This window comes from Limulus polyphemus, unplaced genomic scaffold (genome assembly GCF_000517525.1).
Source record: "Limulus polyphemus unplaced genomic scaffold, Limulus_polyphemus-2.1.2 Scaffold711, whole genome shotgun sequence".
Taxonomy (NCBI): domain Eukaryota; kingdom Metazoa; phylum Arthropoda; class Merostomata; order Xiphosura; family Limulidae; genus Limulus; species Limulus polyphemus.
The window spans coordinates 122579-145991 of record NW_013666321.1 but is presented as its reverse complement, the minus strand read 5'-3'; the positions used below and the strand labels follow the sequence as shown (position 1 = coordinate 145991).

The window sequence follows — 23413 nt, the reverse complement described above, 5'->3', positions numbered from 1 at the left end:
AGTCATTATGTGAAGTAAAGAATAACATTGGCATTTATCAGGGTTGTGAGATAAGTATAGTCAATCTAAGAAACTTTGTTGGAGATGAACTAGTCTATTGTCCAGAAGTTCGTTATGTCATTTATCAGGGTTGTGAGATGAGTATAGTCAATCTAAAAAACTTTGTTGGAGATGAACTGATCTAGTGTCCAGAAGTTGGTTGTGTCATTTATCAGGGTTGTGAGATGAGTATAGTCAATCTAAGAAACTTTGTTGGAGATGAACTGATCTAGTGTCCAGAAGTTGGTTGTGTCATTTATCAAGGTTGTGAGATGAGTATAGTCAATCTAAGAAACTTTGTTGGAGATGAACTAATCTGTTGTCCAGAAGTTGGTTGTGTCATTTATCAGGGTTTTGAGATGAGTATAGTCAATCTAAGAAACTCTGTTGGTGATGAACTAATCTATTGTCTAGAAGTTGGTTGTGTCATCTTTTTTGACCTGATATCTTCATCAAGTAGGTGTTTCTGGCAGAAATAAGCTGTATTATAGGCATATCTAGTGGATAGCTTGAATAAGGCAATGTTTATTTAAGAAGAAATTATATATCTAAGACTATTTTTCTTCATTTTATTCTAAAGATTTTCACGGGTTAGAAAATAGCAAAGGACAACCTTCCACCAATATCATCAACATGATGATCAATCACTCATATGAAATTTTATTACATTTTGCAGTTAAATTTATTACAGTGGACTTACAACTTAAATATTTTCACAGAAAACCATTGAATATAAAATATGTATAATCTGAAATCAAATTTTTCTTTTCACTATTGTCTTTAACTACTTGTTGATATTGTCAGAATACTTAAATTAATATAATACTGTATACTTTTTTTGATTTGTTGGATTTGTTTTTTTTTTCATAGAAGCACACTATACAGAAGTATTATTGTCATTATGATCCATAAATTTCCAACATGTAAACTCTTACAAAGAAAATATCTAACTTAAATTAGGCCTACTGCAGGTATTAAATCCTAGATCTTGTAGCCCTCACAACTTGGTTTAAAGCAGGGTTTGTTACAGGGTTACATTAAGAAAACATCCAAATTAAAAATTGTTCTCATAAACTGTGTAATCAGTTTAAATCTATTTTGTTCTAGATGAGGGTGTATATGTCAACACATATGGAAGAGTCAGTAAAAACATAGTTCTTCAGTGGGGTGAAATGCCAACATCAGTTGGTAAGTTTTATAAGTGTCAGCACCAACATTATTTTTCCATCAAGGAAATCCCAATGTAAATTGGAGAGTATTATACCTGTTCATATAAATATGGTTTTACATTGCTCAAAACATTAATTTCAATTGATAAGTTTATACCTATCAATAAAAAGTAGTGCTTCAGTAAAATAAGTCTTGCATGACTTTACATATATCTGTCATTGACAACTGCTTTGTTATTTTGTGAGGGGTGTCTCAATATGAATTGGTGAGTAAAAAATAAGTGTCAAATGTCAGTACATGTAAGGTTTTTCAGAGAGAAGGGGACAAAGGAAGATTATTCAGGAGCACCCCCTGATGATTAATTATTTCTCTAGAAATAATTAATTTTCATCAAAATAACTGCCAGTTAGTTTAGTTTAGGGGAACTGCTAAAGTTTGGGGAACTAAAAACATGTACCTCGTTAATATTATATTTAGTTATTTATAAGGAACACATTGTCAATTTGTACAATGTAATTTAAAAATATTAATATCTGTTAATGAAGAGTTTTAGTCAAATTAAATGTAGCACAAAATAAATGAAAATATATTATTTATGCGTAAAACTAGATTTTTTTCAACAGACAATGGTGTGTAGTTTAAACTTCCTAGAAAAACAGATTAATTACTATCACTTAATATCTTGTTACACTTTGGAAATAGTGGGGTACTGGCAGAAAAACTGTAGCTACAACTTTTATAAGCTATAGTTTTGTGGATAAGTAATTTTAGCTTTGTTTGTACCTGGAATACTTGTTTATGGGTTGTACCTCATGATCCATGCATTTCTTACATTCCTTTGTACAAAATTAATTACTATTTAATGATTGAATCTTCTTTTTTTTTCTGCTACTGATTTATTTTTTTTTTTTTCAGCTTACATTGGGACAGGACAGGTGATGGGATGGGGCAACAAAGCTATTGAGATTCGGAATGTGGAAACAGGACTGCTTGATGGAGTTTTTATGCACAAAAAGTCTCAGAAATTAAAATTTCTCTGTGAGAGAAATGACAAGGTGAGGTGTTAGTTATTTTAGTATTGTTGATACTGAGTGCAGGGTTTCTACATATGTTATGTAGGGTTAAAGACCAGCTTGAAATTATGCTGCTCCAGTAGGATGAAGCATCCTTTAACTTCAGACTTTATGTGAGGGAGGTTTTAGAAACCACATTCCACAGTCACTAGATTGGAAAAGAAGGGCCAAACCCATTTGCCACCAAACTCATTCAACTTGACACCTTTGGATTTCTTTTCATGGAAATGTGTAAGATGCTATTTACAAGATTACAGTTGTAAGTCTTGACAAGTTGAAACAGAGAATTGTAGATTTCATCCAAACAGTGAACCTACAAGTGGATTATCAACTACATATCTGCTGATCCACTAGTGATTTATTGATGATAAGCATATGGATTATAAACTGGGAAAGTTTTTCTGTATTTTAATAAAATCTGCATGCTTCAGTCACTGAAAGAAATGAAATACCAATCAGTCATAGTGTTCTGAGGATTGACAATCATGGTTCTACATTGTTTTCTATTCTTTACTGCCTGCATCAGCTTTCCTAACTAAATATTATTATCTATAAGCCTTTTATCTAATGTCATCAAGCTAAATGAGTATCTGCCTGCATCTATCTTTTCCTCCTTTAATATTACCTTTCAGAATCCCTGCCAAACATTCCCTTGTATCTAATTATCTGTCCAAAGTAATACATCTTCTATTTCCTACGTGTCCAGCATTTGTCTTTTTCCCTTAGAAATGGAAATACAACTGTGTAAGATCTTGCACAACAATTGTAGACATCCTAAACTTCCAGTTTTTAACATACCATTAATTTTCCAGATTTACTTATATTATAATTTTATGTCTTTTATTTTAGTAAAAAAATATAATTGATTGTGTTTCAAGCAATTTTTATAATTTATTGTACAATTATTCCTGCTTTTGAACATTGTGTCATTTTGATTTAGGGATAATTATTTAGATTGTTGCAAAGTACTCCATAAATCTTAAGTGGGGCTTTATCCTATTACATGAAAAAATAAATTATGTGATGCACTATTATTATAGTCAACAAAAATAGTTAGGCTTTAGGCACAAATGGACTTAGTTTAATCATATTCTGATTTAAAAACTAGCAAGGGTTTATTAGTAGATTTTAGCAAAAATGGCTTAGTTAAATATATTCAGTATGGTGGTGTACTTATAAAGTTCACTAGTTTTTAATCTGTCATGTATTCAGGATTCTTGATCAGTTGACACCTTCTTGATTACTTTGAAGGGTAGAAGAACAATTATCAGAAATTATTTCTTCTGAAAGTTTAACGTAATATTACAAACCCCAAAACTGTCAAACAATCAGATTATCACTTCATTCATCTGTAGTACAAATGTGGATATGAAACCTAACATTAGAGAGACATATCAATAAAACTATCTTCAAAAAATATGTCAAGTAAACATAAGAAAAAGAACTGCACTTCAGGGTAACGAACCCTCAATTTCAGCATTATAAAATCCATAAAATTTACTGTTGACCACCTCAGAACATTTGCAGTTTGGTGTGTGTGTGTGTGTGTATATATATGTTATAAAAGGTTTGGTATAAGCAACAAACACTGCAGCTTTTATTTGATAGGAACATCATTATATTCAATATATTTTTAAAAATACACTTATAGTACATTAATAGATTGCAATTATGAACTAGGTAATGTGTTTTGTAAGCCTGAAAAATTTGATGATAGTTTTATTTTGTACATTTGTAAATGTAATTATATCTTATTTTCAGGTTTTCTTTTCTTCAGCGAAAGGAGGGTCATCATGCCAGATTTATTTCATGACCTTGAACAAGCCAGGAATGGCTCACTGGTAGACAGCGGAACTAAGGGTGACGTAATTAAGCAAAACAAGAACATTAGTTTCATCAAAGTCAACAAACATTATTCAAGCAGAATACTGTCCTTGCCATCATTTGTTCCAGCCTGGGATATGTCTAAGCAACATTATTTTGTTACCAGCTAGATTCGAGCTTAGTCATTTTGTTTAATTTTTTGTAAATGCTCATGAAGCGCCAAACACATGAAGCTGAGTATATACGTGTGTGTGTGTGTATGAATGACTGCCTGCATGCTATGTAAATATTGCTGTTCATATCTAAGACTATTGCTGTTTTTCTTTAATGGTGGAACTCATCTTGTAACCATTGGCTATGAAACTGAAGACTAACCTGGAACTGTGTCTACTTATATAATAACTTACAAAAGAAAAAAAAAATGCTGTGTAGTGTGCTGAAAAATATTCCACAAAAAAAACTGTCTTTAATTTACTTCAGAAACTTTGTACCATTTTTTTTATGGTGAGCCTAGTTTGAAGAGAAATTAATACAAATGTTTGACATGTCAATTTGTCTGTTTTGGATTTTATTTGTTAAACTACATAATACTTTTCAGTAGTTTTGAAGCCAAATATAGATTACAAATAAAATCATGTTAATTATTTTAATATTCTTACTGTTCCTAATCTAATTTTTCTTCTAGCTGATAAACTACCAACCAATGACAGTTAATCTTGACTAATCAGAACATTTATATTTCAGAATTGGTGTAACAGTCGTTTTTAAAAAAAAAAGTGTTTCTGTGAGAGTGCAGATCTATGTCTTCAATGCTTTGAAAGGTATTTATCATTCTAGGTTGTAGTAATTATTCAAAATCGTTTTATTTTGCAAAACAACATTAACTGAAATCTAATAATTAAATATTCATATTAACAAAACAGCCCAATATTCATAGAGTTCTGTGGAATGCAGTTCCTCATATTATAGTACTGTGATCCACAGTGCTTTTGGAAAAACAAATTTCTTGTGATCATAAAATTACAATTATCATACATATCAGTTGAATATATAGATAAGCACTCTCATCACATTACTACTTTGAAAGTATGTTGTTTTTTAATGACTATCACCATTTATTTCAAGATTTTATTTCTGTTCTGAATGTTTTAATTAATTGTTTCCTCAGAATTTTTTTTTTTTACTATTTTGGATAAGGTTTTCAATTTTTTATGAAACTTTTTTTTGTTCTCATCTGTTTGTAGAATTGAAATGCATAGATGGCGCTAATATAAAAGTAAGCTTCCAAAACAAAAATGTTGTAAAATACAAGACAGGGTCAGACATAAGCACTGTTCATTAAACTTGGAAGGTCAATGCTTAATAGTGTGTTTGTTGAATTTAATATGACTGTCTCAAGATATGTTAATCACTCTTTTTCAAGGCTAGTTTTAGATGACCTAAGTTTCAAGTTAACATTCTGAAACTTACAACTGTGATTAATAAAAACTTTTGAAATGATTCACAGTAAATGTTAAGGGTTTAAAACATTGCAAAATAAGAAACATTATGTTTACTTTAACCAACAGGTTAAATGGTCATTATAGTCCCTTTTTTTTATGAAACATGGAAACATCAGTAAACATGTGATATTGATCTGCGATACTTTAAATATCTGATAGTTTACACATTCTTTGTTTGTCCTTTTCCTGAGGTAAATTATTATACTTTTGTATTTTGTGTCTTTTATTGGTTTTTACTAAGCTGGTTTTACTCGGAGTGCTGTCACTGTTACTTATTTCTGAATAAAAATGGTTTGTTTAGCAAATTTGTTTAGTTTTACTAGATTTTTCATGTAAATAACATTTGAATTTTGATATCAGACACAGAAAATTGACTTATTCTTTAGTTAGAACTAATTAACACAAAACACCAAAATATACATGCTCTTTACATTACTACATGTTAGTATTGTTGAACAATAGGTCCTTATGTCAGTATACCAAGATGTTGGTCATTTCAATCTAAAAATAAATTTGGTTTTAACACAGGAATTTCTTGTCATCTTGACAAATGTTTAATTTTTGTTTTTATAAGCCAGGTACAGCCCTGTGGTTAGCATGTAAGATTACAGATCCATAGGCTGAACTTTTAATATGCTGCTAGACATGCTCCATGCTTTCAGTTGTGGAGATGTTGAACTGAGACGATCAGCCCTACTATTTGGATGAAGAAACTGCATATGCAGTGGGTGTCACTTACTGATTGCCCTTCTCTTCCTCTGGTCAGAAGGTCTAAACTAGAATGGCTGTTTGTGAATTTAGGAGTCTGTGACCAGGCTGTTTGTTTAACCCATCTTACATTCAGGTTCAAAGTACCAAACACCCAATTTTCATATAAGAAATTATGTTACTGGTTAGTTATATCTTAAACACCATGGATTGGGAGTATCATAACATTTCTAAAGTTTATTGACAATATTATGCACAGGAAATGTGTTTAATGTGCAAGTTTTAAAATACAGTGCATTTATAATTTAAATACGAATTTATAGATATTATAAATTTGGTTAATGATCATGATTTATTATTATAGTATTCGACTGATTAGGTTCTTTATTAGGCTTGTCTTTTTTTACTCAAAACCTTAGGATAAATTTCTGAAAGATTTAGGTTGTAGAAGAAAACATGTAAAAAATGGGATAAAAGTTTTTGTATAACCAGTATTAAATAAGTTAGTTCTTATTCATGTAATGTCCTTGTTTAAGTCTTATTTTTAGCTTGGTTCAATTAAATTATGTTTCACGGTATAAGAGTAGTGTATGTAGGATTAATAAGAGTGTAAAAAATTTTGACATTTTTTGTTGCATGGAAAGAAATGGACCATTAGGTTTTTGTTGTTATAACAGTTTCTGTCATTGGGTGGGTTCTTTATTATTTGGTAAAACTAATATTAGCATAATCCAATCCATTTAAAGTAAAGAATAGTGTTCTACAATTTCACCAAGTGATATGCCTAACTCATAAAACTAAACAGGTACTTCTTTCCTTTCACATCTATGACATAAACTCAAAACTAGCTGACTAACACATTCACTAATCAACAACTACAAGTTTCTATATTATTATCATGCATATCACATTTATCCACTTACGAAGATTTTAGGCATCACACATCATGCCAAATGAACTCTCTCTGATAAACAATACAAAACGTCTAAATTAAATTGAAACACAGTCCACAACACTAGATTTTGAAGTGTCCTGAACAATAATATATAAATAAAACAATCCTTAAAATTCCATAATTGATAAGAAAATCACTTTTTACAATTAACAACTTGATAGAATCATATATCTGACATTACAATTATTGAATAAATATTGAAATATACAAAACATACAGTACAATCTTAACTTTGATCAACACAGATTTACTGTATCTAAATTGGCTTGTCTTTTGGTTGTCTTCTCTTCCATGATTTATGATACAAAGACAAGATGATCTCTTGTCCTTTACTGTAAGTTGGGGAGCTCTCTCTAGATAGATGGTTGTAGTCCTATTGATACTGTAAAGATGGACTTGACAGGAATCTTTGGCTCTCCTGCAGGTCGACTTATCTTGGTCAAAGTCTTTCTGAAACTAAGCAGTTTTATTCTCCTACTGACATTCTTTCAAGCATATTCACAACAGATGAACTTTGGTTTGGACCACCTATTCTTCTGGATTCTTTTCTGTTGCACATCAAGTTGGCTGTCTTCAATCTCTCTACATCCCTCTTAGTCACAGAAGGTGAAGTTAGTCATATATCACATATATATAATTCTACATAACGTCTATTCCCAATATCTCTTCCTCAATGTTTGGAGGCAATTTCCCATTTTTAATTACCAGATAGGGTCAAACACTTATAGCCTAGAAAAGTGTCAATGAACATACTGCAATGTTTCCAATCAACAGACCCTTTGAAACATCGACCAGCTTCTTTAAAGAATACATTCAGGAGCAGTCTCTAAAAATATGTTCTTTTTAAGTTGTAGTTGAATTGCCTCCTGTCCTGTGTTTTAATTCCTCCATCATGAATAAATGGCTGTAAGAAAAGGCTTTTGTCTGCAATTGCTGGCAATAGGCTCTTTTTAAATTTCAATTCAAACATCTTCTGTTGTATGGTTTACTTCTTCCATTCTGAGTTAACAACTGTGTAATGAATCATTTGAGCTTTTCTCGACATTCATTAGAGAATTGATGTTTCTACCCTATTTCATCTGGAGAATAACTTTAATTGATCCAAGTTCTACCTTCAACTAGTTATAGGTGTTTGAGAATGGAATTCTTAAGCAGATACAGTTAGATGTGTGGTTTCAATTCCTGCATTTGCCAGATGTCTTATTCTGTCACTGATGTTCCTTTCTATCTCACTGATTTTGCTGTTAAAATACTTCTGCATATTTTTATATTTCAGTATTTTTGTTTATCTCATGTTTCCTGAAAATTCAACTCATTTAAATGTCACATCATACATCATGGCAAAATATTAAAACCTAGTTCACAAAATTGTGTTAGCTTTAGGAAATTTTACATTATTTGTTATATATTTAATGATGTACCAAATGTTATTTTCTCAATAAGTCCTTTAGTCGTCTGTCAGTCTTAAAATAATATACAAGTAAAACTTGCATGCTCACCTTTTAACTGAATATAAATTTAGGACACATCCACATTTTGTATTGGTGTTAACCTCATACTTGGTTTATTTTTTTGTTTGTTGTAAATTTATTTTCAAATTAAGTTCTTGCATTGTTTTTCTTTCAGATTGAAAATACAAGTTTTAATTTACTATGGTCTACTGACCTAAATTGTAAATAGTTTATTACCTGTTATTTTAAAACTTTTTATTTACAAAATTGATTTTTAGCAATAACTAAACTTGTGAATTTTTCTCTCAGAAAATGGTGTGGGTATATCCAAAATGAAGAAAGTAATAAGTCAGACAGGATATAATTTTAAAATTCTTAATCAATACATTTTAATCACTATACATAATGTTATTACAATTCTTCTAGTGATTTTATGATGAGAATAATAATGCACAATTAGTCTGAGTATTCATACTAAAGTGATATTGGTCAGTAAGTGATATACTTTTAAATTTTTGCTATTGCTGGTTACAGAGGAAGTGTAGCATCTCTCCAGACTAGGTGCATTTAAATAAAACTTGGTAAAATTTTGCACCTCAAATTTACACTAAATGGAAAACATCAGAAGAGAATCAAGCCTATAAAGAAGACACATACACTGAGGTCAGGGAAAGTGAAATCGATCAGAAGAGAGCACAATTCAATAAAGTTGCGTCAAAATTCCAGCAGAAAGAAGCAAGATGGTACACTTTATGTCATCATTGTGATCCAGCAGATCCCCCAGTATACAAAACCAATTTTGGAAACTGGCACAATTTATTAAAAGGGTATCAAGTTGATATGTGATGGGGCCATAGGAGATCAAAGAACCAAACAATGAATAACTTAGTCATCAGTTAATGAAGGAAAAAGATTATGGTTTCATGCAGAGGTATACAAGCTAGCAACAAGTAGATAAATATGTGAGGAAATGAACAACAGAATATGACAGAGAGCTGATGAAATATGGCAGTGACACTGAATGAATTGGAGAGTTATTTGAGAAACAAAGAGGAATTCTGCACCAGACCCAGTTGGTGTTAGGTACTCCAATATCAAAAGTTTTTCAGGAAAGAGAAAGTAGAGCTAGCTAAAATAATAAATTTATCAATGATGAAAGGGAAAGAAAAATATGGAAAGACCCCACAGATGCTCAAACCCTTCAGAGACCATCATGCACTAAAGGGATATAATAGAATGTAAAAGGTATGGATAAAGTTAAAGGAAAAGTCAGCAGCAAAAAGACTTGTGCAAGACTTGGAGGAAAGAGACGGTCTGTATACCAACATGGAAGGCATAAACAATGAGACCCACAACCTCATACAGTGAGGCAGTAACTTAACAACACCCAGCAGAGTATGTAGACATCACAGCATTGCTGAGCTATTTGACCTTGAAGATTCCATACAATTGAGGGGATATTGGCAACAAAGTTAATGGCTCTAAAAGTATTGGATATTTGCATTCAATGGATATTGATTATGCTGAATACCAAGTATGGTCATTCAAAATTTGGCAAATGAACATCTGGGATTTTTTTACCTGCTCTGGCTTGTTACAAATTTCCCTGCCAAGCCCTACTATTTTTCAGCATATACACAGCTGATCTGCTCCATATACTGAAAGGACCCATAGTGACACCATACACATGTTGACAATCATCTCTCACATGCCAATGGAAGTGGTGAAGGTCCTTTCTAAAGCCACCAAAGGCCTCTGTCAATGAACTGTAAGTAAAAAAGAAAAAGTCCATCCAACCAAACTAATCATGTTGGATGTTGACTACCAGATCTCATACAGAGACACCTTTCTCTTCATACTTGCCAAGGCAAACAAGAGAGTTGCACATAAGTGTTGTGATGAACCACAGATTGATCATATGAGAAAAGTCTTACCCTTCTCAAATATGCTGCAGCCCAGAAAGTTCAACAAAGAACCTTCATCAATCTGACAAGTCATGAACAGAATGGAGTATGGAATCCACTTGTGTGTATCAGCAGCAAAGACCAAGTTATAGAGGGTGCAGATTGCAACCACCCTAACGCCCAGTAACACCTGCACTTTTGGCTTCGTTTGAGCAACATCACTGCAAAACAATGGGCTCTAGTCAGTCAAGTGCTGCTCAATTCAACCACAGTTATATCTCACCTGCTACATCAATACTTGAGAATGCAGATGAAGCAGTAATATAGAAACTGAAATTGACTGAGACTATGACAGATGAAGAGATACAAACAATGGAAAACAAAAGCATACTGAGTGGGTCCAGACAAATGACATTAAGTTAAACACAACAAAGACTAGCAGTAAGAAAGGGAAGAAAACACGAGGATTAGTCAACACAGCCAAACTCATAGAATGAGTATATGAGCAGACCAACAGATGGCTCAGTGAAAATGACTTGACTGCATGGGTACCTTGATGGTAAAGCACAACCCTTGGGTGACTTGTTAAGATCTTCAAATAATGTTGTCAATAAAACAGCAAGTAAGCTAAGGGAATAGGAAAAGGTGTAATAGGTTAAGTTATGGAAAGAAGATGGAAGTACAGAAATGGATTGAAAATATGTGGAAAGATAGATCTTACTTAAGTCATACTAAATTGAGAATTATAACTAGAAAAACCTTGATGAGATTATTGGAGGGAGGAAAGCCTGTGCTAAGGCCAGTGTAAAATAGTAGTAGTAGTAGAGTAATATTAAAATAATCTTATTCATATTGGGTACACAGTAATTAATAATAATAATATTTAAAATCAAGGTGGCTACTACAAGCTTGTTGCCTCCTCGTATTTGTTGGTTCAGAAATATGGATGGTACAGCTAAATCAACTGAAATAATGCATAAATTTCAGTTACAAGCATTTATTCATAATATTAATTATATGTGTAAATTAATGTAATACTCAGTGTAAACTCTCCAACTGGATCATATCAATACATTAATCTGACAGTTTACTATACCTCCTCCTTAAAACATAAAACTATTCAGAGGAATGTATGCATAATATATACAAAAGAATCCAAAAAAAGAAGCTGTTAATAAATTTACATGGTTTACAACCAGAAAACACTGAAGAGATCAGCTTTGTTGTTTTATAAACCATCATGAAACATGACTTGTCATTTGTTTTCCAGTCAACCAACTGCAAAGCTTAAATGTGTTTCTCCAAGTCTGACTTACATTATACTTCATCACATTAACATATAATTTTGAAGCCATAGTATTGTTTCATGTCTAAAAAACTATAGCTCATGCAAAAATGTAAATTCATACAACAAGCTTCTAGTTGTCATTCCAGGTTTTGAAGAAAAGTTGTATCTTGGAGAATTCCTTATATGAATTGTTTTTGATGAAAACAGTATTTTGTTTCTGGATCTCACTATACATATGTAGCAAGTTTGGCTACTTTAAATTACTAATACTCTTTTAATACACGTGGACAACCAAATCAGCACCAGAACACACGATGAATGCATAGAAATCACCAACATCACAAAATAAAAACTGCAGAAAATTTCCAATTGTATAATCCTAAAAAGTATATACTGCAGTAATAACCAAAACACAATGAAGATATCCCTTCTCTTCAGTATCTGTTCAAGTCAGGTGAAAAAATTAGGAAACATACGATAAAAGAGAAACAGAAAAGGAATGTTAGACAAACCTGCAACATCCCAAGTCACACTACCACTTACTATCCAAGGCCAATTGTGGGCATAATAGTATATGCAACACTATAACTAAAGTACGTCTAATATGGTACCACATGATTTTCCAACGGACCACTCTTAAGGCATTAGTAATTCAAATTTATTTAAAAATTTCATGTTACTCCCATTTCCAACCCCATCAATGTATAAAAGTTAGTGTTACCCAATACACAGAAAGAACCAGCTTATCCACCAGTTAGAGATATATTGCTTATGAAGAACCAATTTCTAAACTTATATTCATACACGTAAAAAGGAAGGCAAAGTGAAGGAGAAATTACAATAACTTGGAAATTTCAACTATTTACACCAGCAATACAAACTAACAAAAATCCACAACTCACCACAGCAGGAGAAAAGTCACTTTAGTAGCTTTTTGAAATGACCAGAGCTCCAATTTTAATAACAGTAGAGTTGGTTTAGTACTTGCCTTTGATTAATCATCAAGATGCTTAATACAGTTGGAAGTTCATGTGGTACCATATTAGAACTACTTTAGATATAGTGTTGCATGTACTAGTATGCCCACAAGATGCTTTCAAAGCATTCTGGGCTATGCATCTTACTTGATGATCATGAAAAAATTGGTATGTACAGGTTTGCCCCTTATCTAAATACATGTCTAGCAGCTTCAATATGGATTTTACATTTATACTGGTATGCACATTGGTACAAATGAGGACAGTTTGTCAATTGAGCAAATGTATTCTTGTAGATATAAAGGGTAGTGTACTGGATATTACAAGATGGAATAACATTTTAAACCAGAAAAAAGTCAAGAAACTCAATTTTACCTTAAAATCAAATTAGGTTTGAATATTAGTGTGGAAAGTTAAAACATTTACCCCCTCCCTTTTATTCATATTAAAATAGATATCCTTTACAAGAAAAAACTTATGTACTAGTTTGCTGATAGGAACATAATAGGATATCCATATGCAAAATTTTTTATCTTTACCCTAACGTATAAAAAAAAAACAAGGTTCACCCAATATGTAAATAAGCAATATGCTAATTTCCATTAATATATCAAAAATTCTTTTATGAACTATGCATAAATAGATAATTTGTTGTGTGTATATATAAAAAATCCAGTACTGATTTATGTTTTTGTTGACAACAAAACGACCTTTTTCAATTGACATATTACTGTAAATTTCAAAACATTTTCAGGACTAATTATGAAAATCCCAAAGAGTAATGTACCAAAAATTGTTTATTATAATAAAATAAAAAAACATTCTCAATGTTACATCAGTAAAGAATTCCTTCTAACATTATGGTTTTATAAAGGAAACATAAAATAAGACTGAAATAAAATAATAAAAGTGCACATCATATTAGAAATATTTACTCAACAAACAAACAGAAATACACTGTACCTGCTAGCAGCATATTTATATCAGTATTTTGTTTTACTGTCCTCTATTTATAAATTTTTACAAAGCCATGTGACACAGACAGACAGTTAAAAATTGGAACTGTTAAACAAAAGTAAATAATTTGAAATAGCTACACAAAATACAATAATGCTGGTTCCACTCAAGCAAATTTCAATACTGTTAAAAGGCAAACTTAATAAAATGTTTATTTATCCAGTTTCGAAATGGTACACAATCTTGAGGTATTTATATCCAATGAACCCACAGCTTGGCATAAAGATAGGAAAGCATCTTAATGTGACATCCACTAGATAGATAATGGCACCGTGCCTATACGTGCATGCTATTTTACACAATAAATAAAAATGTTTTGTATATGTAAAATTCAGAAATATTCACATGCTGTATTGTTATAAAAGCTCCCATCTATCAAAACAATTGCAAAATACAAGACCAAGTATGTAAACTGAATGTACTTAAAATATGGCTTTTAGACCTAATACTAAACACTATTCTTTACTAGGGTTTGGCAATCAGTGGTGGAACTTGCAACTTGATTAATCATTGGGCAGGCTCATTAAGTGATTATTCTCATGAGATGGCTAATAAAAACTAAAAAATTTAGTTTTCATACCTGTGGTGGGCAGAGCACAAGTAACCCATTTTGTAGTTTTATGCTACAGAAAGATAATGTAATTATTCTAATTACTTGAATAGTTTAAATAATATAAAATGGCAATATCTGGAAATTTTAATATTGATTATATGATTATTTTCATGAGTAATGACACCAGATAATTAAGCTGAACAAACCTGAATTCATTGAAAATATCATAGAGGTACTATTTCATTTACTAAATAATCAAAAACAGGAACAATTAGAAACACCAATTTTTATTAGTTGATTACTTTTGTAAATTAACTGATTTAACCATAACTTTGATTACTGGATAGTTGTAAAAATTGAAAACTGATTTTCAAGTCATTAACTGATTTAACCCTATGCACTCACCTTGGTCAAGGTGCACGTATCGTGACATTTTATGTATATTCAAAATTAAATTAAACAGCTTTATTATCAACATATCTTAATAAACTTTGCCTTAAGATGTAGTAAATAAAATCAAATTTTGACTTAAGTTTTAATTTATTAATTTTGAGAGGAAATACTTGAATAAAATATCAATCTTCACCTTTCTCTCCCTTCCGTTATATGGCTTTCAAGAGTGTCCAACCAATTACAAATGCAAACTATAGATAATGAAAGACTTGAATATAAAACTTTAACCTCCTATCTTTCAATTTGCCAAGATATAAATATTTGTTTAACCTTTACATATCTTAGAAAAAGCATTGAACTATAATTTTTCACAAGACAATCTGTGATACAAGTAAAGGTTAATGTGGATTTTACAAATGCAAATTAGTTCAATAATCTGAAAGAGATCAAAGTAAGACGTAGGGATCTTGTCATGTATATGCGAGATAACCTATTTTCAAGAATATTAAGAAAGAAATCCCAATTTGCTGCTGTAAAACTCTCTTTTTTTTTTCCTATTCATAGAAAGAAGTAGTAATGTTCATATTTATGTATCCTGCACGAGTGTAGTTGAGGTTCCCATCAACATATACAGTATTGTAAGTTATTATGAAGGCGTAAAGAGGAAATAGTGTGGTACTACTCCCTCTCTATTGTATGAAACTGAATTGCACTAGAATAGTCATGTTTGATAGTTTATACTATAAATGGCTGTCATCCAACCAGTGTTATACCAGCATAATACCTATAAAAGTACAAGCAGTCAATCATACGATTCTCAGAAATGGTGTAGTGAATGCACTTACAACTCCAAAGACTAAAATTCCACATGACAGACATGTAGGAATCAAACCTATTTATAGAAAACAACAATGTCCACAAATCTGCATTTAAAATGTCATATTTCAGTAGGAGCTGTATGGAAACTCTGAAAAGTAGCTTCAGTGGTTTTTGTAGCTGTTCAAAAACCACTGCTAAGGAGAAAGAGCTAAACCCAAAGTCTGAAATGGGCATAAAAGTTCAAACAATTGGATAAGCAAAGTCATATGATGGCACTCTTTACAGATAAATCCAAATTAAAATTGTTTGTTAAGAATCAATAACTGTTTGTTGGCAGAGAGGAGAATGGTATCAGAATCAACATATAACATTAGTGAAACATGCTGGAGGACCAATACAAATGTGTTATACCTCAGTCAGTGATGTTGGAGATCTACAGAAAACTGATGGCACCCTGACTGCTGACAAGTAGAATCAAATTCTTATTCATTATGTTATTCCCTCAGGATCAAGACCTTTTGGCAGGGATTCATCTTCCAGCAAGACGTTGATCTCCAGGATGCAACAAACGTGATGCAATGATACCTGAAAGGAAAAAAGTCTGGTATGAATATTACTAAAGCTATATAGACTTATGTGGAAACTAGGAAGATCAAATGGCAACCAAACAACTTGCCTGACTAATGGTAGTAACACAGACCATTTGGAATAATATTTCAACCCTGCATTTTATCTATTGTAATAGTATAAGAACAAGGTGTACTACTCTGTTTAACTTGATGTATCCAGGCCTGGCTCTTTTGTGTATGTCAGGACATTTTACAAAGTGACATCAAAATTTAATTAAACAACTTTATTATTAATGTTTCACAAAATTAGCATCAGAAAGTAGTTTATAATCAAAATTTTTATATTAACTAAGTTTAACTTTCATTGGAAAATAACACATTTAAAAAAAATGTCAATTTTCAATTTGTTGTCATGTGATTTGTGAACTCTCTCAATTCGCCTTTTAATTTGTATAACTTCAACTGTATAGTATCTAAACTGTCCAATTTATGTGGCCACAATCTATACATAATTCCAAGGTTTAATGTACAGTTTCAATGCCCCAACTTCTCCATTTAATAAAATGAATACATTTTTCCAACCCATGACACAAATACCACCTATCTATCCTTAATTTTCAAAACAATGTTATTAGATGTATATGTTTGCAACCAATAAGGAATTTATTTTCAATTTCTGGCTTACAATGGTTCTTCTGAAATTGGCAGAGAGCCTTAAGGCTAGAGGTAATGACTGTGTGCATGTTAGAAGTGACGAGTATGCTCTTAGAATTTAACGATTGTTTTTTTTTAATCTATTCACAGCTTAGTTAGGAAGGCAGTTAAATCATCAATGATTTTGGACATTCTATTTCACTCATTTCTTTATCATTTATGTTTTAAAATGCATACCTGAAAGATTTCTCTTCAAATAACTTAAATATAATTTTAATGAGTTAGCTCACTACACTACAACTACAGAATTTCATGCACACAGCAGAAGCATTTATGGGAATCTACTAATATCTTACCACTGATGTGTTGCTTTTCAGGGATGAATAGAATGCTTGTTGTATAAGCTGGGCAATAAAATTAAAATTCAGAATAAGCTATAACTATACAAAAGGTAAACAGCTCAGCTGATATTTTGAACATCAGCAACAGATAATGTGTCAAAAATTACATATTCAAAAACAATAGGTTCATTTTATTTCATAATTTTTAAAATTTCAATTCACTGTACACTGATGATTCAGTTACGGTTAGTATTACAGTAGAGAAAATAACCTACAAAAGTTATAATCTTCTTATACTGAAAATGTATTTCCAATAGGTACTTACCTCCCCTCACATAAATAGCTATTTTCCTTCAGTGCTGCCCTCTAAGTTACAAATATCACTATTGTATAATAAGAGTAAACTTGTTGAGAGAAAGTAAAATAAAACAATTGAAGAGAGTACAAACTAAATGTTACAACATGAGTACTGTCAAACGAGAAGTGATAGTTTGGTAGAATTGAATAAGGGGGAGTCACATGCATCAAGAAATATGTCGCACTCCTATTGGTGGAGGTTTATCGCATGATGACTTGCATGCGAGATGCATTTGAATAGTCAATTCCAAATGGGTGGGAACGTCAAGTCTTGTAGTATGAACAAAAAATATTTTCATATAGAGGGCAGCACTGAACGAGAATAGCTATTTATGTAAGAAAAGGTAATGTATTATATCGGAATAGAAACTTTTCCTTTAAAAGAACTTTTGATATTCATTTAGGACGTTCTAGAGGTTAGGTAAACAAAATATGAAAACTAAAGTGAAAGAAGTATCTTTATTATTAGCATTGTATGTTTATTGTCAGACTTACTCAGAAAATTTACAGAAAAATTCTTAGTAAAAACAGTTATCAATTAACTTGATGTGTACAACAGACTTTTAATGTTTATTAAAAGATTACCAAATTGTGTAGATGCATGTGTTAAATTCAGAATTATAGTATGTATAGTTCCACAGCTACATGGTTGGTCAAAATGACAAAGGCCACATGCATAGGGTTAAACTAAATAAAAATACTAATGCATTATAAAAGTTACTTGCTTTTTTTATATTTACTCTGCAACAACACATTGTACTAATGATAAATTAACAAGTTAGTTACAACTCCTGTATAAGCATCATCATTTGTGTGCTTCCATAATTATTTATGGTATGTGTAGATGTAATACTGAATGTCACTACTACCAAATAAAGAAATATTTTTATTTTGTATGTATGCATGATCAGAATATGAAAAGCATGAAAATTCATAAATGCACAAAATCAGACTATTTGAACCAACATGATAGTGAAGTTTGTATAATTTGGACTGTACTGATACTGAAGTTCCAAAATAAAGAAAAAATTTCCACACTGCATCTGTATGAATCATTATTCAAAATTATCATATTCAATGCTTTTATTCAAAAAATGGTATATTTGAGACTGCTCAGCTAAACCAAAGATATCTTATTACAAAAAGTATGTAATATTTTAAAAACAGTTAATACACTGCAATCTTACAAACAGCAAGGACTTAGCACAATGAGCAATACACAAATATATTTAAATGTGATTGAGTGTGAAGATTACAATATGTTTCGTAAATGGTAACAATGAACTAATGTTGGAACATCACAAAATCTGGTGAAAAAACACTCCTCTTAGAAAGTTCTAGAAGGCAGATAACAAATGACTTGTTTATAAATACTTCGCTAGATGTCAATGTTCTGCATCCGCATCTTCAAACTGGGCTACATCCATGGGTTCTTCACACTCATCTGGTAGTTTAAAAAAAATGTAGTCTTAGCCCAACATTTCTAGAAATAGCTTTACACTTAGATCTCTATATGCACAGCAATTGTAGACTTCAAATTCACTTGATCAAAAACCCCCAAAAAAAAAAACCTATATAACCTATGAAAAGAAATTTATAGTACCATTAACTAGATCCTTAATAATATTCTTTTTTATGTTAATACTCCATCTGAGGTCATTTTAGTTTTTAACTCTCCACATTCTCAATCTTATCTCCCAAAAAGGTGCAATTATATATATATTCCCATCAAACAATGAATAAATACCAGTCAACCTCTGGTGTGACCTTTGAAAAACTTGCTGTAAACATCAATTTGCTTCCAGTTTTTACATGGACAGGAATAATTAGCTCACACACTAAATTACATGAAGTTTATATAATTGTGCAAACTTACTCTACATAAAATATACATCCAGATTTAGTTTTTATATGATGCTTGAATTGAAAATAATTTCCTTAATTCCAAAAATTTAAACTTGTCAATGTTAAATTTTAAAAAATAACTAATTCCATATGTATAGTTCTGTTTGTATTCTCTTACATAATTCAGTATGAATACAATTACAAGTAACCAATAGTATGATCATATGGTAATCAGAGTAAAAAAATATTTCTAAACAAAAAATTAGATAAAATCTTACATACAGAAGTAATCAGTTCACTTACCACCACAAAAGTCATCCCGTGGAGCGTCCACATGACCACAACCTCTCTCTGCTGCTGCCACATCATATTCAGCCCCAGAATCATCTTCTGCATCCTCAAAGCATCCCACTTCATCTATTCAAAAATATGTATTATTTACTAGATGATTCTACGAGTACATATGTTAGTAAAATGTAGTTTAAGTTCTTGAAAACATTAACTTTATGTCTGACTTATTTTTAGGATTTAATCTACTCAACATTTCCCAGTCACTCAAAATAACATTAATATTGGGTGTTACATTTACACAAGTTTGATCAATTTCCTTTAACTTAAGACTTTTTTTACTTTACTTAATACCAAATTAAGAAGCCTTTAAAAAAACGTTTTCAAGACTTTAGATAGTTTAGTACAGGAGTCGGCAATCTGTGGTTCTAGGGATTTATTCTTACTATGAAGAAAAGTTGAGAACCTTTCAGGGCCAATGGGTGTTAAAAATTTAATCACAACATTTTCAATTTTTTATTTAGAATAAAGTCATGCTGTTAACATTCTAGCTTACTCCAAAGGCTTAGTTGGAGATAAAAAAAAATCTATCCACTGATGGGGAATCAAACCCCTGATTTTTAGCATTGTAAAATCAAAGACGTATCACTGTGGAACCCCATTTTTCTCAGGTTAGACTGCTAGGACATGTTGCAGCTCTCAAAATGTTTTGATCTTGAACAAAAACGGAAGAATGGTTCTTCTTTGAAAGGTTCCAACCCCTGGCTTAGTATGAAGAATTCTTTATCTCACAAAACATTCATAGAATAAAATAGCACACACTAAAATCTCATATTAACACAGAGGTAAAATAATGTAAAATATAAACTTTTTTGAATATATACGTCAGTGAAATTGAAAACGAGTGTTTATATAAAATGATTTAAAAACACTCATTTTATATAAACACTCATTCTCAACATATGCAACCTGCAAAAGCTGAGAAGCACTTATACAAGACACCAAAGAAAACATGAGAAGACATTAAGCCGACTTAAAAAGCTTTGAATTTATGTTTTCTGTTTCCAATACTGCAATTTATTATTATGATGATGCTATTTAAAAAAATATTAAGAAACTAATATGCATCACTTACAGAAATTAAAAGTAATAGCACCAAATACTTTGCTTCCAAAAAGTTAAAAAAACATGATAGTATGTGAATTATACTTAAGATAATTTTATGTTAATTCAACTTTAGCTACTCTGGTAAAACTCTATCATTGTTTACCATCAGAATACGAGTCATCAGGGTCTGGATGTAAAGCTTGGCAGTCCATCATGGCTTTAAACATCGCATCCACTATAAAACAAATATATATATGTAGAAACTAATATACGAAATAAGAACTTTTATATTTCTTTTTTTTACATACACATATAATACAACTATAGAAACAGCAGGAGTTAAGATTTTTCAAATCTAAACATTTTCCTTTGTTCAAAAAATAGATAAAGTTTACAAAAATATTCTACACAAGTGACTATTTGACAACTGAAAATGAAGACGTGAAACATTGGATTCAACCATATAATCATTAACACATAATACTGCTGGTTATCTTGTTGTTAAGATCATTTCTTATTATTACAACTTAAAGGTTGGGAATCTTAAAACGAATAATGATGAATGAATTTACTCATTAAAACCATTTTTGATGCAGATGTATGTAATAGGAAAAAACTAAAAACAAATACACTGTGTTTACAATCACTGGTGTACAATAAACAATTACTTTTTTTATCATACAAAAATTATAAGTATCCAACTTTTTTTAATCGTTAATAAGAAGGTTTCATTCAATATATGTAATATGTTTTAAACTTGTAATCATTTATGCATCCCCCCCATTTCTTTCTGGCAGTTTTCTTTGCTCATTCAATAATTAAGGACTAATGTAAACATGGCCCAACAGTGGCCTTGCTGGCAAAACAAAATATGATATGGTGTAGTTCAAAATGATCTAAGCCTACCTCATCTTGTTCCATGAAATATTTTTTTTCTAACTTATTGCAACATCATAAATGAAATAAAGTATAAAATTATAAAGCAAGTTCTTTGCATGTTTTAAAAAAATAGATAAATGAAAAAATGATGTTATCAATCTCTTATTAGATACGTTACAAAAGCATCAAACTGCACTAAAATATATCAGAAAAACATTCCTAAACCAGCATATAGTTATTATTCTACTGAACCTGAAAATCAAATAAAGTATTACAAAGTTTTCATAACTGCTTCATAGAATCTTGATAAAAGAGTTAGCACAAAGGATCACATATAAAGTGCAATAAACTTAAAATAAGACCCAAAACTCGGGTGCTTTTGAATAGTTGATTATTCTTTATTAAACAAATTTTCAAAGGTCAGTACGGAGAGTCAAAATACGTAACAGTAAGGTTTGTAGGTCATTAAAACAGTCATAAGTGGTAGTTGAGTTCCGTTTGAGGTCGTTAGTTCCAACATGAAGAATTAGGTATTCTACAGTCTGTGGCAGTAAAGATATACAGTCTAAAAGGTCAAGTAAAGTGGCTCCACTAATGGATTTAATTAAAACATGTTGGTCTTTAACGTAAGAAATGTGTTGATACAGGTATTTAATAGAATCTCCAAAAATGGCAATGTAAGGTGAAAGAAGAAGTAACTTACCATTGGTAAAATCGGGTCCGTGGTCCATGAGTGGAATATCAATCTTGATAAAAGAGTTAGCACAAAGGATCACATATAAAGTGTAATAAACTTAAAATAAGTCCTAAAACTCGAGCGCTTTTGAATAGTTGACTATTCTTTATTAAAATTTTTCGAAGGTCAGTATGATTGATACTATTAATAAACCTCGGTTTTGTCTATGCTACTAGATGAACGAGATGATCCTTCATAAAGATTTTAATTACATACTTATACTTACATACTCCAGTGTTTTCAGGAACAAAACGAACTTCAGATGTCTTACTTTCCTCATCCTCTTGACTCTCTCCATTTTGTTCTTCACCTGCAGCATAGTAAAAACAAAGTTCTTTGTTTCATGTCCTAAATTCTTATATATCAAGTCAGCTAATCTTAAAAAACAGTATTAAAAATTAACATTTTAAAAAACATCAGAAATAATAAGCAGAAAGGAAACAGTCCTACACAAGCTACTGTATGATTTGATTTTGATTTGGGAATTGACTGAACTATTCCAGAGTATATGGGACACGGAGCAAATCCCTCAGCGATTGAAAAATGCCAGCATCGTCCGCATTTATAAAGGTAAAGGTAGTCATCACGCATGCGACAATTACTGAGGCATCTCCTTGCTATGTATTGCCGGGAAAATAATGGCACGCGTGTTGTTGAACCGTCTGCAGCAGCATCTTGAGAGAGGTCTTCTCCCTGAAAGTCAATGGACCTGATGAAAGCTTTCGATACGGTATGTGGAGAAGGACTTTGGCGCATAATGCGTAAGTTCGGTTGTCCCACGAAGTTTGTCGCTGTAGTTCGTCAGTTCCATGAAGGTATGATGGCAAGAATGCTCGGTGACGGAGAAGAATCCATAGAGTTTCCTGTGTCCGGTGGCATCAAGCAGGGTTGCGTGTTGGCACCAACACTGTTTAGTATGTATTTATCAGCATTGCTGTCAGACGCCTTCAGGGATGGTCCGAGC

At 31.4% G+C, this 23413-nt stretch overlaps 2 protein-coding genes across 5 annotated transcripts in view; one reads left to right on the top strand and one right to left on the bottom strand.

Moving 5' to 3' along the window:
* LOC106460111 (serine/threonine-protein kinase mig-15-like) overlaps window positions 1-5913 on the top strand; it is a 104864-nt gene extending 98951 nt beyond the window's left edge. For both annotated transcript variants that reach the window (XM_022386751.1, XM_013919795.2), the window contains exons 25-27: window positions 1147-1227; window positions 2125-2264; window positions 4044-5913. In XM_022386751.1, coding sequence (XP_022242459.1) covers window positions 1147-1227; window positions 2125-2264; window positions 4044-4127 — 305 coding nt within the window. In that variant the 3' untranslated portion in view covers window positions 4128-5913. The remainder of the gene's footprint in view (window positions 1-1146; window positions 1228-2124; window positions 2265-4043) is intronic.
* An 8128-nt stretch (window positions 5914-14041) lies between these two features.
* The window catches only part of LOC106460110 (methylosome subunit pICln-like), a 25819-nt gene continuing 16447 nt past the window's right edge, over window positions 14042-23413 (bottom strand). For 2 of the 3 annotated variants that reach the window (XM_013919794.2, XM_022386750.1), the window contains exons 4-8: window positions 22676-22759; window positions 20998-21069; window positions 19743-19856; window positions 18969-19038; window positions 14042-16258 (exon numbers count right to left, since the gene is read on the bottom strand). In XM_013919794.2, coding sequence (XP_013775248.1) covers window positions 18980-19038; window positions 19743-19856; window positions 20998-21069; window positions 22676-22759 — 329 coding nt within the window. In that variant the 3' untranslated portion in view covers window positions 14042-16258; window positions 18969-18979. The remainder of the gene's footprint in view (window positions 16259-18968; window positions 19039-19742; window positions 19857-20997; window positions 21070-22675; window positions 22760-23413) is intronic. The other variant, XR_002610684.1, reaches the window with a different exon arrangement.